The 18944-nt window shown below is 35.0% G+C and overlaps 1 protein-coding gene and 1 long non-coding RNA gene across 2 annotated transcripts; both read right to left on the reverse strand.

The window, feature by feature from the left end:
• Positions 1 to 9083: 9083 nt before the first annotated feature.
• On the reverse strand, positions 9084 to 11184 carry LOC144425254 (uncharacterized). The gene is made up of 3 exons (XR_013477407.1): positions 10974 to 11184; positions 10367 to 10438; positions 9084 to 10278 (listed from the first exon to the last, which is right to left on the reverse strand). It is a non-coding gene; the product is annotated as an uncharacterized LOC144425254 (long non-coding RNA).
• Positions 11185 to 14611: 3427 nt separating this feature from the next.
• On the reverse strand, positions 14612 to 15618 carry LOC120328739 (proteasome subunit alpha type-3-like). The gene has a single exon (XM_039395269.2). The coding sequence runs from the start codon at positions 15569 to 15571 to the stop codon at positions 14816 to 14818; it is 756 nt and encodes a 251-aa protein (XP_039251203.2). The 5' UTR covers positions 15572 to 15618; the 3' UTR covers positions 14612 to 14815.
• Between the last annotated feature and the right edge of the window lie 3326 nt (positions 15619 to 18944).

An 18944-nucleotide genomic window follows, 5' to 3' on the forward strand; every position in this document is an offset into this window, starting at 1 on the left:
AAATGTTATTCAAAGTTCACGAACATAACAAGAATTAACAAAGCTCGTTCTAAAAAGAAGCCCATAGACACCGAAAATAGATCTGAATTAGGAATCAAGCCAAAAAGAACTTCAAGCGAAATTTTTGCAGATATTGGTAACAAATTTGCAAGACGGAATAAGAATGTTCTTCCCAAAACATGCATTATATGCAGAAAAGAAAAATTTATTGAAAGACATAAAGCACATTCAAGAGAAAAACTGTCATGTTGCGAATATTCGTCTGGTAAGATTTTTTCAGATAATTCAGTATAGATGAGGGGGTCTGGCATGGATATATCATTTATTTTAACCAGGCCTTGGGTTGAACACCAATTCAATATTCTTGTTGCAAATTCATAAATAACGCTATAAGGTAATTTATATAATCCAGGCAGTTTATAATTGAGTGTCAGGATGACTAACATGTATGAGTTTGTTGTATAGCTGATTTTTAGGCACACATAATAGAATTCGAATAACATATCAGTTTAGTTATTGATGTTAAAGCATTTGTTTAGTATAGCAACGCACATGTATTACATGATTTTAATTTAAAAGTTCGAGAGAGATTTCTCATTTTAGTTCCATACTGATGTAGGCAATATTTTATTTCAGGTGGCCTTTTCTACGAAGCTGCCCTGGCAAGAAACGATGAGTCTGTATTGGTGCAAATCAGAAATAGAGACTTGGTAGCGATCGAAGTGCGATATCATCCGTCGTGCTATAAAGAATACATAAAAATACTAACAATCAAACCAATATCTTCGTCAAATATCAACAACGAAAATGTATACACCAAACATTTTAAAAATTTTTGCACATCTGTTGTTAATTCTATAATAATAGAAAATGGAAATCCAATTACACTCATTAAATTGAAGCAGTTGTTCGTAGAATTTGTTGCCAAGGATGGCCTGTACATAGATAGTGACCTACAAACGTCATATTTTAAACAAAAGCTGAAAACATGTTTACCAGCATTACTTTTTTTACGACCATCAATGCGCAGAAAAAGCGAAATTGTGTATTCACCGGAAAGCAAAAAACACATCGCAGACTATTTGGAAATAAATGGAAATGACTATCATTACGATGAAACATCTCAAGTAGATTTTATATCCGAAGTCAAACGAGACATGTATAGATCTGCCGTTTTCCTGAAGAATGTGATCAAAAATTACGAAGGATGTGAAAAGACCTGGCCACCAACATCATCGGATTTCGAACTTCGTAATTTACAGAAAAGCATCCCAGTAGAACTTTATAATTTTTTAGCATGGATAGTAGGAGCAAGTGAAGATATTAGCAACGAAGGATTCCTAAATGTCTCGGAATTCTACAACATAAGGTTAGTTTCGCTTGCCCAAAATGTCATCTATCTGGCTTCAAGGGGTAGAAAACAAACACCGAAACACTTAGCGTTAGGAATGACAGTTAGGCATTGGACCGGTTCTTCTCGACTTATAGAATTGCTCCACGGCCTTGGCCACTCGGCATCCCATTCTGTTGTGCTGGAGCATGATACTGCATTGACCGAATTGCAACTGCAAAAACACACGATTGTTCCCGATTAGGGTTAGTTCGGATACCTATAATTTTCACTATCCGGATAACGGATATATCCGGGTATTCCGTATTTTAAATATACGGTTAACCGGGTAGTTACTGCTGATTTTAGAGAACCGATTTCGCAGGATTTTCGCGGTGAATTGAACGAATAACACCACACAGTTCTGTTGTAAATACTCACATATGTATTATTTTTCTTGAATATGAATTATTGTGCATTTTAATATTGCATGTGTCAATAAATAATAATTTAAGCTCAGTAGTCGTACCGATGTACAGCGGAATAATAAAATGAAACATTTTTTGAAAATATTGTGTCCTAATTTTTTTTCCCCCAACTGCTAAGTTATTTTCCCTATTATGTAAAGATTTATATTATTTTTACTTTATTGTAAAGTTTTTTAAAAGTTTCTTTTTGTGTCTAGAGCCTCTTTTCTTTAAATTTTGACTCGTACTAAATTTTAGTGTCGCAGACTCACAATGATCATTTTTGATCATCCGCACCTTCCTATCAATTGCAATGAAATTTAATATTGTCATGTATAGTATTTTGTTTTCTATAATATTTGGTGATTTCTTGCACGACGAAATAAACTTTGTTAATATATACCACAAGAGCATGCATATAAATGAAATCATGAACACAAAAAATCGTGCATTTCGAACATTTTATTTCGGTGAGAGAAGTATTCAAAAAATAGAATATAGGGGGAACAAATTCCGTGAAGTGTATAGGAAAATATAAGTCATTTGAACAAAAATTTTAATAACAAAGCAAATTGATGATTATGAAAAAACCGAAGTGGTCAGAAATTTCTTCTAATTTGAAAACTTCACTTATTTAACATGTCACTGTAAATATTCTCACGTTTGTACTAATTAGGCCACAACTTTAAATCTATTTCCATTCGAATACCTTTTAAACTAAATTAACAGAGCCAAAACAATGCTGCGCCAGTTTTTGAACAACTTTACTTACCACCCTAAATGAGTAAACAAAAAACATGACACGATACAGAGTCTGTCACATTAAACTTTTCTGAAATATTATAGACCATTTTGCAAACAAATTTGTTTGTGAAAGTTCCATGAAAACCATAAATGTAATAACAGCCTTTCCTCCTCATTTTGAAATTTTCGAAAACGTCACTAATAAAGGCGGTCGAATTTTACAGGCTAATTGTATTATCATCGCCGATCGTTTTCTTCCGCATCGCGTTATTATTTGGGGAATTAACATCGGCATTATGCCAGTTTTAATTTGAAAAGAAGTTACATCCCGTGAAAAGTTACCCTTGTTGTAAATTCAGTAAATACGATTATTACGAAATTTTGGCGATTCAACAGCGCCTAAAATAGAGTCTTGTTTTATCTATCACTGGCTCATAATTCAAGAGTCGTGGTATTTTCGTTAGCATTCAATTCCTTATTGTCAGTCAAAAATGTGTGTTTCAGATCTACTCTCTTAACGATAGATAGATACGACGATAGATAACATACTGCGGCCATTTCAGTTCCGGGCGAAATAAAACAATTATCGGCGTTATATACCGACGAAACTGAACCCGACTTTTCTCCCGAAAATGTTGATATATAACTATAAGCTAATTAATATCTGCATTTATTGTACTAAATAAATTATACTCATTGGAATTGCAATAATAGCTCAAATTTGATGAATTTTCAAGATAGCAAAATAGGAAATTGGATTTGTTCGTGCAGCTTACCATTTATTTTCATATCTAGAGTAGAAATGATTTTATTTTAAGGTAAGTCGGGCTCTTCTATACCGCAAATACGCAATAATCACATTTTTCTGCGTGTTTTGTGATGTAATACTATAGTCAAGTTCACTCCAGCATTACACGGATGACTAAAATATGCAGAGTGGTGTGGATATAAGTGAATATTATATGCTCTGAGAGATGTCATTGGCCACTCAACAAAAAATATAAAAATCACTAATGCGCATATGCATTATTTATACTGCTCTATTATCCGGTTAACCGTTACAATAATATCCGGTTATCAGATAGGAAAATACCTCTTGGTTAATCGGTTATCCGGTTAACCGCTATCCGGATAATCCAACCCTATTCCCGATGGGTTTCTACCGCGCATTCCGTCAACAATTGTTTGGGATAATAATGATTTCAATGAAGAGACAAAATCTGGAGAAGGAACGACACATAATACAAATGGAATTTTAATACAGGTCAGAGAAACTGTTGTTGCCTCTCAATCACGAGAAAAACTAAGCGACGTTCTGTTCCAACTCGATCGGAATTCATAACCTCGTACCGGGGTTCAAAGACTTCCGAACCTGCTAAGATTTCAAAAGAAATTATGTATTCCACTGCCTGTTCTTCGATAACTTCCAAATATTTGAACATAGATCTTGCATACGTACTTCTTAAACTCCCAGAAGTTTCAAAAACAGTTGTTCCGGGCTGGACTGCTTTTAATACCATTCTTCATAAAAGTACTGCCCGTGTGTCAACAATATATCAACAATTAACACAGTACTCGAAAAAAGTGTTGCTATTGCTGATGAACTTGACTTACACTCTGTTGTGGTGGTATTTGATCAGGCCATATACGCTAAGGCCCAAAAAATACGTTGGAGCAATCCACTTTTCTACAAAAGATTGGTTTTGCGACTTGGAGAGTTCCATACATGCATGTCATTCCTCTCTGTAATTAGAAAACGATACGAAAGCTCTGGTCTATCGGATATATTAATAGAGTCCCGTGTCGTTGCTCCAGGTTCCATTAATAGTATAATGCATGGTCGCCATTACATTAGGAGTATTCGAGCCCACAAACTCGTGTTTGAGGCGTTGCATAGGATGCGGTGGAACGTATTCATCAAAAACCAATCATTGCAAAGCAAAGCCAAGGTTTCCGATTTGGCATCAAAGCTGAATAATGCTTATACAGACCCTCAACTATTCAAACAAATATGTGAAAGCAAAGAAGTGAGGAGTCTAATGGTGGATTATCAGCTTTTTATAGAGCATCAGAGCAAGATGAATAAAACATTTAGTTTATGGAGTTCTTATATCGATATGGTTGAACTTCTGCTGCAATTTATTCGTGCTACTAGAGACGGCTTATGGGATCTCCATCTTGCTACACTTCATAAAATGCTACCCTGGTTTTTTGCATATGATCATATCAATTATGCGAGATATGTCTCAGTCTATTTGTCTGAAATGGAAAATTTGTCATCAAGTCATCCTGAAATATATCAGTATTTAAAGCAGGGAAATTTTTCTGTACAGCGTCATGCTCAATATGGTTTCAGCCAAATTGCCTGCGATCAATTAATTGAGCAAACTTTGAACAGAGATTCTAAAACCCGAGGAGGAATTCGTGGGCTATCTTTAATTAAACAAAAATGCTGTAAATAGATAGCTTCTATCACACCATCAACGCGCTCTTATTTCTATGGCATGCAGGGAAATGGCTGGAAAAGATGCTACTAGACGACAACGCAAAGACCTTGATTCTGCTAACTCAATCAGAGATGAACAAAACGTGCAATCAATAGTCGATACGGTGACCTTCATGACCGACCCGTTTGATTTAGAATGCGACTCTCTGATGAACCTTTCTTCGGGGTCCGTTGCATCAGATGCTATTAAAATGGATATGGAAGACGCATTTAGACTGGGAAAAAACAACGCAGATTTATTTTGCCAAAACCGAATTCTTGCTAATTCAACTATAAGTATATTTACTCCGATAAAACAGCTAAAATTAAAAACATTTGCTTCGGGTAGCGCCAAAATTAACGAAAAAGTACCACACTTCTCTAAAAAATCAGAAGATAATTTCTATAGGCTTCTACTTATTGGAAAAACGAAAAATATAGAACTGCAAGAAATGCTAGAATATCCATTAACTGATATCCCCGCATCTATTGGATCACCAAACGGAACGCCGGTGAGAACTAATAAAGCCAGGCTCTTGCACGAATTGGAAAATAGTGTGCCAGAAGTATTAGTCAAATCATATCCATTGAATGCAGCTCTTGTAATAGATGGTATGGCTTTATTGCAATCTTTGAATAATATTCCGGAAACTTTTGGAAGACTCTTAAATATGATTTTCGACAGAATAATTAATATGGCAAAGTCTTACAATTGTAACAGGGTTGACTTTGTGTGTGATACTTATCCAGATATTAGCATAAAAAATTTTGAAAGGTGTCGAAGATCATCGAATGAAAGCGAAATCATCAAAATAGTAGGATTGGAACAAAAAACGCCTAAACAGTTTAAAAAGTTTTTGTTTTCCGGCAAGAATAAGGAGGCTCTTGTAGAATTTTTAATTTCGTTTGCTCCGAGTTATCAACCTTCATGTTCTGTAGGGAAAATGAAAATTTTTATCGGCCACGGTGCTGAGTGTCACTGCATCAATTTCAGGCAATTCCAGCTTTGCGTATCGGGCGAGCCTTCTTTGGTCAACGATCACGAAGAAGCAGATACCAAGCTTTTATTACACGCAAAGCATTGTTCATCGGAATTTAACGACGTAATTATTAACAGTCCTGATACCGATGTATTGATATTGTCATTGGCACATTCTTCCTATATTGGATGTAATTTGTATTTTTTAACGGGAAGTGGTTCGCAGTCCAGGATGTTATCAATCAGAAAAATGGTTAACTACTTCGGAAATGTCTTTTGCAAAGCTATTCTGGGTCTACATGTATTTAGCGGATGTGACACCATTAGCGCTTTCCGTGGAAAGGGAAAAGTGAAGGGTATGCGACATTTATTGAAATCAAAAGAATTCATACAAGCTTTTTCAAAGTTAGGAGATCAGTGGTACATTCCAGAAAATATTTATATTCAACTTTCAAAGTTTGTTTGCACTCTTTATGGTTATTCTGATGAGATGTCTGTTAACAAAGTACGTTTTGAAATATTTCAAAATAAATCGTTAGACGAACCCTGTATGCCCCCATCTGATGATGCTATCGTACTCCATTCAGCACGTGCAAACTACCAATGTGCCATACACAGAAGAGCACTGCAAAATTTTATATCTGCTCCAAATCCTGATGACCACGGATGGATAGTAAATGATAGCAATATAAATATTAAATGGATTTCAAAACAAATTGCCCCAAACTCAGTGCTAAACCATTCTAAATGCAGATGCGCCAAATTAAATTGCAAGAGCAGCAAATGCCCTTGTGTGAAGTCAGGGTTTTCATGCTCCAGTTTGTGCAGCTGCAACGATTGTAGCAACGCGGATGTCATACGTGAGGAAGACGATGATATTAATATCGAAATAGGGTTTTAACTTTCATGAAGTCCATCCCAAACAACTAAAATAGTGACATACATTCATTATACGAGATGAAGAGCACGAATTATTTCAATTTAAACATATTCAATAGTGATTATGCACCATATTAGCCGCTTGCTTGTTCATTTTTTATATTTTAATTGCTTTTTTTTGCAATTCTTACAATTGTCATAGTAAATTTTATAGCAGGTGGGACATGAGAAATATTTTGCCTTTTGTTTTTTTATTATTTCTGGCCAAACGCGCTCTTGCTCTCTCTGTACTCGTTTTGTGTTCTTTTCATAGCATAGTGTTTTTTAATGTTTAGTTTTGCCATAATTAGTTTTGTTACTTTTACGGAAGAATATGCCATAAAAAACTAGTTTTGAAATATCCGTTTCTGTGTGTATCGATAGGAAACAGCAGGTATGGTCATTGCAGATTACTTAGTCTCCGCACAATAACAGAAAAAAAATGTTGAAAAGCAGTTATGACGTCACATTTGACCAATGACATTAAACAACATGATAGGCAACTCTGACGTCACTCCATAAGACTACAGGCGAAAGATTGTATCTCATGATACGCTCCAATGCACATATTTCTCGTCGCCTTTCGCGTCTGTTTTCCGCTCGCTTTTGCTACTTGGCGTCTTTTTTACGTGTAGTACCTGCCTTTTTGCGCCTATAACGAAACAAAATAATCTCTATATCTATGAAGTTTTGATCACTTGGAAAGCTGGAATGGCAGGCAAGCTGTAAAGAGCAATTCTGGACATCATAGACGTTTTTTTTATCAGAGAAGATTACAAACGCGATAGCGGAAAAATTTGTGTGGAACATTTTGCAGATAATGACAAAGTTCAAAGTTAGTAATTTTAATGTTTGCGCTTAATCATTGAAATTTTATTTAAAGAGGGTGTCATACAAAACTGTGCTGTGATACAATTCCATAACACAAAGTTTGCACCTATCGAACTTGCTTTTGTAGGTGAATTTATTAGACATATTACATATTCAGTTAATCGTAGGTAACATTGCTGGTACATAATGCATCGTAGATAGATTTGTTTAAATTTAGCTCATAGCTCACTAATTAATATTATCTTCTATGCTGGAGGTCGCAGGGCTGAATTCAACTTGCAGCCTTACCGACCACCTGGCAATGCTCATTTAGTTTGGCTCGAGCCAGTCTTCTTGAAATGCTTGTGTGGATGGAAACTACCTATATTTTTTGCCTTCCTCTGATTTTAAACAAATTTATTCTGAGGGATTTCGCATATAATTCTCATTGGTTGTTGGCTGTTTATACTTCCTATTGATTGTGAATTCTGATTATAACAAAGAGTTAATTTTTTTTATCTAATTTACTGGCACCTTTTTCTTGTCAATACTCCAAGCTGAGGTAATAAACAAGACAATACTTTTATGTCATCTGGAAGCAAAATATGCACATTAATTAATAGTTTGGCACATTGAGATAATACACCATGACAGAAAATACAAGTTAAAGATATGTATGACCATCACATGGTAATTAAAATTAAAAAAACTAATAGGGGCTGTGGAGTATGAAAAGTTCAAGACAAAGAAAAGAACAAATGTTCATAGCTCATGAACAATTTTGCCTCCATTGCTTTGTGAAGGCCAATATATTTCGAGTGGCTGAATTGGTTTACCTTTATGATAGCAAGGATTTTGTATTTAATATAGCGAGATTATTTCAATTTAATTGAAGTGATATTATTACCCAAAGCAATGCTTGAATCGTCTAGAATAGATCAGTGGTGTCAAACTTATGGGTTTTCGAGAGCCGCATTGCATTTTGGAAATTGTAAAAAGAGCCGCAAACAGTTTTTGATAATGTATACTTAAAAGATATTTTTAAGATAGTTTTAGTTTGTGACATATATTGTGGAGCAACTAAACAGTTGGATTAAGTTTTATTATTTTCCTCAATTTCAAATGCAATTACATATTAATATTTGCATTCCACTATTATTGCAACATTTGCAAGTTACTGTATTTATTATAAAAAATCATAAAATAATATGTACAACCATCAAAATCATTTTTGAACAAGCTTTGAATAAGGAAAGAATAATACATACACTAAAACTAACTTAATCTAAATATATGAACCTAAAATTAACAAAAACACTACAGTATAAACTAAATGTTTTAATAATTATATTTGTCCTGACGTTTGACATCTTTTTTGTGTCACCAGCATACTAAGGCCAGACTGAAATGATTTTATAGTACCAACGCTAACTAACGAGGCCACATGATCATGGGTTAATCTGGATCTTTGCGAATGTTTAATTAATTCCAGTAATGCAAAAAAGTTACTTTTATCATTTCATGTTAAGATCAGTAAAAAAACAAATGACAGATTTTTTCGACAAGACATTTCGCACCACATTGCGTGGCATAGGATTGCTTGAATTATTATTGATATTGATTTTTAGTAACTAAGTCGTTGTATAATTATATTAATATACAAACACATGAAAATTTTCTGTTCGAAGTTGGTCTTCGAATTTGTCATATTGACTGCTGAGCTTATTGTGTTTTTTCATTGTATTGATGGAAATATGACAAATTAAACAATGTGCTTCAGAATTTTGTGAAAAGCAGAAATGTTACAACTCCCATTTTCTTCGAAAATGCCACCTTCTTCATGTACTTTACGTTTAATTTAATCACTCAAGTGTTTTATTCAAGTATTCTTTTGCAAGCTTGATGTGTATTCTTAATTGGGTCAAAATGTGGAAAAAAAAAATTAATATTCCAAAACTACTTTCAGTAAATTGTTTTCTGTGTGAATAATCAATTTCACTTTAGAAGGTTTGAAAAATCTATTACATTTAGATGAAAAAAAAACTTCCAAAATACTATTACAATTATTGTTAAGCGTTCGAGGGCCGCACTGGAAGTTCTCTGGGACCGCGAGTTTGAGATCCCTGGTCTAGATTGAAGTTGTCCAAAAAATATATGATAGTATTTTATCATGAATGATGATTATACCCCTTCCGGAATTTCTTCTATAGTACTACCAAAAGTTGATGAACCAAATATAACACGGGTGAAGTGAGTTACCCGTAATCCTCATTTTCCAAAGCTGTTTTAAGTATGTCTGGCGTGTTTTGTGCCTTTTTACAAATAAGACCGAGTATGCAATTTTACGCTTTGGAATTTTTAGTTATTTTCCTCAAGCCCTGCAGGATGTGGGGGCCATACACAACTCTACCGGAGGGTCAAATGTCTTTGCATGCCTCCATAGGTTGTTTTTCTATTGCAGAGTACTCTAATTATATTTCTTGGAATCACACTGTCACTGATATGTCGCCAGACTTTTAATATCTCCCCTTCTGCTATAGTTGTCCTGTGAATAAATAATAGGAAATTGAGATTAGACGAATAGTTGAAAGTTTTGCTTTATGTCGGCTTAATTTCTTGATTGATATACTTACTACTTCTGCTATTGCCTCTTGTGCTGCAGGAGTCTCACAATGCTTAGACAGGTTTGTCCACAACTTTCACATCTGAAGAAAGAGAGGAGATTTATTAATTTCCGTTAAGAATAAATGAAGCAGTCTATATGATTTAGAATGGAAAAGCTAATAAATCCAATATCTCATGTTTCATGTAAAAAATATTTTACTGAATTTTGTATATAAACCAACTAATAAAAGGGTTAAGTCAGAAAATTACAAGCATTCGTGGCTCCAAATACTTGAGAGATCAGACTATACAATATAGACCGTTATGAGTGAAATGTTAGGTGAACTTGTTAACACTTTGATTCAATACGCAAATAAAAGTGAATGCGCAATAGTATGTTACAATGAGCAGCAATCAACAATGAATATATATCCTCACTGATTAAAAAAATCTAACTGGAGGTGCATGAACTATTTGAAACCATAAGGGGTAAGTAAATATGTAATTTCCGCAAATGGGCAACTACGTACCGTACTGAATTAATAACTTCGTAGTATTTGACAAAGGCTGGCTTTCCCACATGTACTTAACAGTGCGATGCCCGGGTGTGATATACAACAATAGTATTTACCTTACCTTTTTCCGATTTCTTTTTACCTTAACTTTCCAAAATATCAATAAAATCGACAACAACTGTCGAAGCAGGCACGAACACCATTCGTGCTACGCCTTGAAAGCAGCACACATCCGCTCGTTTTCGTCTCGTCAAGTATGTGCATTGGAGCGTGCTATCGAATACGATCTTCGGACAAAAATGCCGGAGTTGCGCATCATGTTGTTTAATGTCATTGATTTGACCAAAGAGCAAATTGTGACGTCACCTGTACCAAAACTCACCCCTCAAAAATTTTATTTTACGAATCCGTCAAAGGTTTCGGTATTGGACGTACAAATCTCAGGTTTAAGTAGAATATTATATGGTATATATGGGTTGAGAGGGCATGTGACGTCATCGTTAATTGTGACGTAATGCTCCACTTTGGAGATGTCAACTTTTTATATTTAGTAAATTAGGCTTTTAGCTTTTTGACCCACCAAAATTTAGGTTCCCCCTCGAGGGTCACCACGAACTCGATTTTTAAGCGCTTTACAGATTTCGGCCCATGGCCTACAATAGAAGTGCTTGTTTTGTGTTGCACTGTTTATCTATTTTTGGTACTATTGTGGCCCGCGACCAATGCCAAAATAATTTTGTGGCCCGCGGAGCCCACAACCTTGGACCACCCTGATTTAAGGTATAAATCTCATATCAGGATATCATGCGATGATAGGAAATGGCCAAGTATATATATTGACACATAACAGGCTTCATCCACAGGAAGTCGAAAGAGGATTAAGGGTTTGAATACCGTTTTTCTTCGAAAATAAGACAGGGTCTTATTTCAATTTTCTTCCGAAAAATAACACTAGGGCTTATTTTCGGGGAGATGTCTTATATTTTCATTTATCAAAAACAAAATTACAAAGTGGAAAATTACGAGATTTACAAATATACAAAATATTAAAACCGATATCCATTTACTTATAACATGTTTTTATTCAAAATAAATGCAAAACATAGATTATTAATCATTTTAAACGTGTAGGAGAGATTTCCTGCTATCGACTTGTTCGAAAAAAAATTCGCGTTATTGACTAGGTCTTATTTTAATAGGAGGGATTATATTAAAATCAGTTTTAAAATTCAGGCTAGGTCTTCTTTTCGGAGAAACACGGTATTACAATCGAATTATTTGATGGTGAAAAAATAAGAGTTCTGATCAACAGATGCTGATATTTTAGAAAAAGTCACCAATAACGGTGCGATATTCACAGTTCTAAAGTGCTAAAATTGGCAATTGTTTTTGTCAGCTTGCCGTAGTTGTTTGGGCCGTAAACATCGCGATTATGTTGGTAAATTGTATTTATTTTGTCCGGAACTTTGCGTTCAGTGTGATAAACTCGTTATTAAGCGATCATCGGTGGCGATGGGGTTATGTATAAATAAATGAGTAATACTCAACTCATTTCCGACTGAAATCAGGAAGTAAGCATACTAAATATAAAAACAAAACAAAAAAGATGCCCGTGACAGATAAAAACGCTGTTTTATGCACTGCCCTATCACCAAAATTATATATCAGAAAAACTATAGTCTACCGTGATGATAAACTGTAATGTATCAAATTAAACTGTACTCTATGTATCGCAGATGTCTAGATTTTTCTAAGGGTGACAACGAATTCGCAAGATCGCAAAAATACGAATCAAAACTAAATATAATTAGGCATTTAACGAGCTACTTTTTGCTATGATAGTCTAACTATCCCTTCTAACGTTGGCAGTCTTCTTTTCTCTCTCTCGTTGAACTTCAAACACATAATATGATACATTGGATGGATTCCATCGCAATTGACTGAAAGTCGCGAAGAACCAGAGCCCTACTACACGAAGATTTAATACGGTTCAAAATTAAAATGAAAAACAAAGCGCAACGTACACAAAGAGGAACTTGCTTTATATTGAATGAATCAATTATAATTAAACAAATTCTGTAATTATGATGAAGTATTATTCTCACAGATAGGTTTTGACCAAATCCCGGCCCCGCCACTATCATTTTCGTGTCGATCGAATCCTGGCGTGCTCGCGATTATTTATTTAACACTGAACCTGTTGAATCATTTTATATTCTACCATTACTAATAATATAATTTGGGGGGGGGGGGGGGGGGGGCGGTAACAGACTTCGATGGTCCCAATATGTCGTACCGTTGCCTCCCAGTCATACAGCTAAGCATCTGTCTATTTATTATTTTCAGTCATTCCACGCGGAAAAATTAAATGTGAATATTAATAACAATAGTCACGGTACGTTGGGAACACTGACATGCATCAGTGTTTTGAGAAGCAGCTGGTCGTTCAAGCTCAGGCTGTGAAGTCGTGTTGACGGTTTGGTGCTCATTGTATGGGTTTTTAACTTGGATATGAACTTAAGTCGCAGCGTTTGGTCGTTAGGAACCAGAGTTTCTAATTTGGGACTAAGCAGTTTTAGCACCTGGACGAGTTCTATAGCCAGAGGATTATGTTCTGTCTTGCAAAAGCAGCCTTCAAATGAGAGATTTATTGACGGAAACCAACCTAATCTCTTAATTCAAATACTGAGACATAATAAAAGAGGTAATCTATGGTAGTATGGTGATTCTAATATACTCACACATAGGTTTGGTTGATTCATTGAGGGTTTTCTCGAATTCCAATTATTTCCATATAAATATGCATATATTTGAGGGGGATTGGAGTACCAAACTCTGGCTGATAATATCGCGTTTCATCTTTAGTAATCCCTACTATTTGCTTGCATCTGCAAGTATCCCTGTATCTGACTAATTTGCATGGGTTTACAGGTTTGAAATCAGGAGGATAATTACAGAATTATGTGAGTGCAGATCAGTCTGCCACATTGTTGCCTGCAATATGATTAATCATCCTAACCCAGAATAATTATGAAATATCCATAAATTTGGTTTCAATTCCCACTGTGTTTCGACTTGAAATGAAGCATTGGGATGATCAGATATAGCAATATTGAAAAATTTACTATATCAAATATAACTAAAAATAGTTATGGATCTTATCATCAATTGTGTCTTCAATAGAGAACATACATATACACAGATCAAATATTTTAGAGATTGAATATTATGATGCAATGTTTTGTGTAAGATATCAAAAGCTAGTGATTGACTGATTTGAGATTTGATTTGCTCCAAGAACCAACCTCTGCGTTGATGAAACTATTAGGCTGTACAGCTCAATGACTAAACAAAACAGCTTTGAATCGTACTACTCCAGGTATTATGATAGTGATGTGCAGACCAGCATTGTCATATTTTGAATCTCAAATTCCAGATAATTATTGATATAATCACTATTTCTGCAGTTCCAAGCGGCAACTTCGCATGGAGGCATAAGATTATTAGGGTTTTCAGAGATTTGGAAAATTATTGTTTTTCCTGCTATGGTCTGAATCGCAAATAACAAGAACTGAAATTTGTCACTTAACAGACACAAAATAACAAATTTAAAATGAATCAAGTTGCGATAGTTTCATAAGTTAAATGGCATTGTGTATTTCTGACTGAGTTTTTATTTCTTTTTCCAGGTATGGACTACCGACCAAACAATCTCAAAAGAATAAAGCGGCATGGCAGAAAAAAAAGATTGAGCACAACTTCAGGAAAAATTATTTTAATCAGACGAATGATGAAAAACGTTAACCCAAGAGTTTTAACACATTGAACAATGTTGCTGTCTGAATTTTATCTCAAAACAGCATATCTGGTATAGGCCATTGGTATATAAGCAGGAACAGTGGTTCCTGTTTGTTACATTAGCCAGTGTATCACTGTCAACGTTTGCTATTAAATTAAATACATTCAATCTTCGTCAGAATCGCTGTCTTCCATTGACTGTTTAGCGAAATCTTCAGCATCTTTTTTTAACCCGGAGGGTACCATAGAATGTTTTTTCTCTGTGTCCATACCAACCCAGCTCAGTTGAAGATCGAAATCTTTATCTTTCACTTCATCATGGACAATATATATAATTTTTGCTGCCTCTTTCAACGCCTCCTTGCAGGTTATATTTTTAAAATCAATTTTCTCTATCTCTGTTTTCGCTGCTTGTTTTGCTTTTCCAATAGCACAGCCATTGTAACCCCAAGACACACCAGAAGGATCTATCATATGTAGTTCTGGTTCGTCCTCATTGAATGATGACATTAGAACACTTGCTCCAAATGGTCGATAAGCTCCATATAATGTGTAAAGATGCATGTACATTGCGACTCTGCGAGTAAGGTATTTGAGAGGGATTGGGCCACCAAACTCTGAACGATAGTAAGCCGCTTCATCTCTAGCAATTTCTACTATTTGTCTTGCATCTGCAAGTAGACCAGCAATCGCCATTCCCACGTGCTTATCGATGTTGAAGATTCTTAGGTTTGAATCGTCTTCGTGCAATTTAGATATAATTAGTTTTTCAACTGCCATAACCACGCCATCTTTACACTTGATGGCTATTGCAGTGCTGCTGTTTTCCACAGCCTTCTGTGCATATTCAACTTGAAAAATCCTGCCATCTGGAGAGAATTGATCAGCACTCAGATCGTATCCCGTTCCAATCGAACTCATAGCTAGCAAGGTATATTAACTGAAATGTGGCACAAATAAATTACACAGGGCAATTACTAATTAGCAATGTCGTACCAAAAACACAGGTAAATTGTGGCTTATTGACTACATGATGTAGTCTATATCTAATATTTTACTGCATGTCTGCAGGCCATTGTTTCAATCTAGATAAATCTCTCGATGGGAATTTGGGTAAAAAGGGTCATATTTCACTGAATTTACAATTTTGGTGTAAAATAATAGATATCTCCCAAGGACTTGCACGATAAATGCCCTATCTGGTTGAAAAGTCTTCTTGAGGAAGTGAATGGAACAAAGGGTTCATTGAAAAATGAGTAATAATAAATGTCTGTTAAAAAGGAGTAATATGTTTAAAATGGAGCAGTCAAGTGGCTCATCTTAAAGCATGATAGCCTATGAGGTACCGTAACCTAGTAAGTAAGCCTACTGCTACACTTTGCAGCATGGGGGACTCAAAGTTACTGCTGGAACATAGTAAAAACCACTGCCTAGTTCTGTAGTACCGGTACCTATATTAACTCGTCTCCATTTCATAATCAGCATAGGCCTAGCAGACTTTTTCAATGTGCGTTGAAACAATTCAAACATATAATTGTCCGCGAACCTAACTAGACTATAAATACATGAAATATTACCAATGAAACAAGCATCCAAGTCTCTGTCCATTTTTACCTATATGTCAGAGCACCAATTCATTGTTACCGTACGTTATCTATATTGAGCTTTTTATTATATAAATGTTACCGGTAGCCAAGCTGTTGTAAATAACCTTTTTTTTATTAAAGTTTTAAGCCTCCGACCCAGTATCGGTACCGGTACGTACGGTACCGGTAACCAAGTTTATTTTATTTTTTTAAATTATTTTTGTGGTTATTATCTGTAACTGGCTTTCTCATAAAAGTAATTGCTCACAAACGTCTGCCTGATCTAGTTGCAGTAAAGTAATTCCATAAGCAAGGTACGAAAATTAACAAACTGCCGAGTCATTTTTTTTCTGTCTACGTCACGATACGCTTATGGTTTCAGATTCGGATTATAAGTGTGCTTGCTCCAAAACAGAGGCGACCCATGTCTAAGACAAATTCAATAGTTACGAGATGCTAAAGTTTAACGACTTATTCTACTGCTGACACTATTTAATAATTATGTTTACAAAACGTTTTGTTTAGGCCAGCGGTTCCCAAATGATGTGCCGTGAGTGTAAAACATAACTAAAATATGATTGAATATCTACATATGGTATTTATTTTAAATGTTTCATTGTTTCTTAAATGCTGAGTATATATCAATAAAAATATTTTACCTTTATATGCCGTTCACTTTCTTTTACGTATTGTATGTCTCTATTTACTGCAAATTTGTGAGCTGCAGTTCATTTATTTTTGGTATTTCAAAGAAAAATCAAGAAGACAGAGATCAGAAAGAAAAGTTAACCTTTTGCTGATCGTAAGAATGGTAGTTCACAATCAACCCCAAATGTAAAATATTTTTCAGAATCAAATTCTGAATACGTCGCCATGAATTTCACGGCAGATAATAGAAAATTGTTTAAAAACTGGTTGAATGTGAAAAATGAAGTTACAATCACGAACGAAATTTTATAAAACACCAACAATACACGGAAGCACAATATGAGTTCACGGCATCGCTAAAAGCCAAAACATTCAGACACGTTTTTTAGCTCTTTCCACGTACGCTGGAAGGGTCGGCAACAGTTTGTTGCTCGCAGGGCCAAATTGAATAATACGTGCATTCATGGCTCAATGGAAGCCGTTCATCCAATAATCGCTAGATCTTTGTCCAAATAAAGTGATATCTCATTTTTTTTTGTTGAGGTTCAATATATTTGCTTATACAATGTTCCCAACATATCTGTACTTATTACACTGAATATTACTTAACAATAAATTGAATTATTATTGTACTGTAAGATAACTAAACGATCGCGCAATCGTCTGAGAGTGAGGTATTACCACCCAATTCGTACAGTATTAATCCAATTGTTTATACAGCACAAGTCGCAATTGAAATGAAATATTGGACTACCACATTTGGCGGCAAGTTTCATATTTAGGGCAGCAAGACATGTACTGCCAATCAAATGCAATGCTATGTTATTAATTTAATTGTTCTTTAAATATGTTTATCTTTCGGAGAGAATTAATCGGCACTCAGATCGTATCCTGTTTCAATCGAACTCATGGCTAGCAGGTTATATTAACTGTAAATGTGGCACAACTGAACATTAAGTTCACACAAGGTAATTACTAATTAGCAATGTCATACCAAAAACACAAGTAAATTGTGGCGTATCTGCGTGTTGACTACATGATGTAGTCTACATCTAACATTTTACTGCATATCTGCAGTTCAATCTAAATAAATCTATTGATGGGAATTGCACGTAAAAAGGGTTATATGCCACTGTAACTGAGTTTACAATTTGGGGGTAAAATAAGAGATATCTCCCAAAGACTTGCATATAATATGCCCTATTACGCTGATTGAAAAGTCTTCTTGGGTAAGTGAATAAAACAAAGCGTTGAATCGAAAATTGGTAATAAATGTGCCAAGAACTGTGTAAATTTTGTTATAAAAATTGCAGAACTCAAATTCAGCTTTAGTTATAAAATGGCTATGTCCTATTTTTGTAGGGACGTAGCCATTTTAGTAGGGACATAGTCATTTTATAACAACCCGTACTGAGAACTCGTCTGCGTAATTTTGCTATTGCCCATGTAAAACAAGAGAGCTAAGCTCAAATATATGGACACGTCACAAGTCCACAAATTTTTTTGAAAAAAGTAAAAGTAATAGCCTTCTGGCGACAAAATCAATCTTTAACGGCATCAATCTTTATTTTCTGGTCTATGACATTTCACCAATCGATTACGAAATTTTTAATGGAAGGAAATTAATTCATGCCGAAAAATGTTTTCTCAAGAATCTCCATTAATGGATGCTCCCTCGTGTTATAATCAGTATTTATTTCATCACCTTAAAGAAAATACACTTTATTCGAACAATCGAAAGAAGACACTTGAATATGGCAAACGATACGTTCAGAGGTTGGTGACACTTGGGCTGTTGTTAACAGCAGTGTGAACTGAAAAACCTATACAAATAAATTGATAGACTGCTCCATAAACATGCCAAATCATTATTTGGATTCAACGTTCACCAGGTATCACTCTCTTGGTAAATTGTTAACGCCACCATTGACATACTGATGCTAGCCAATGCTACGAAAGTATCAAAGTGTGTCGATGCTCGGAGAAACCAATATTTCAACGCTTATTATGAGAGAGATGGCGCTTACCAACTGCCTCACATGTACAAAATCATCATTTTA

The sequence above is a fragment of the Styela clava genome, chromosome 7, assembly GCF_964204865.1.
Source record: "Styela clava chromosome 7, kaStyClav1.hap1.2, whole genome shotgun sequence".
Taxonomy (NCBI): Eukaryota; Metazoa; Chordata; class Ascidiacea; order Stolidobranchia; family Styelidae; genus Styela; species Styela clava.

Coding starts and splice junctions, on each gene's coding strand:
- LOC120328739 (XM_039395269.2), bottom strand. CDS start 15,571: ATGAGTTCGATTGGAACGGGATACGATCTGAGTGCTGATCAATTCTCT.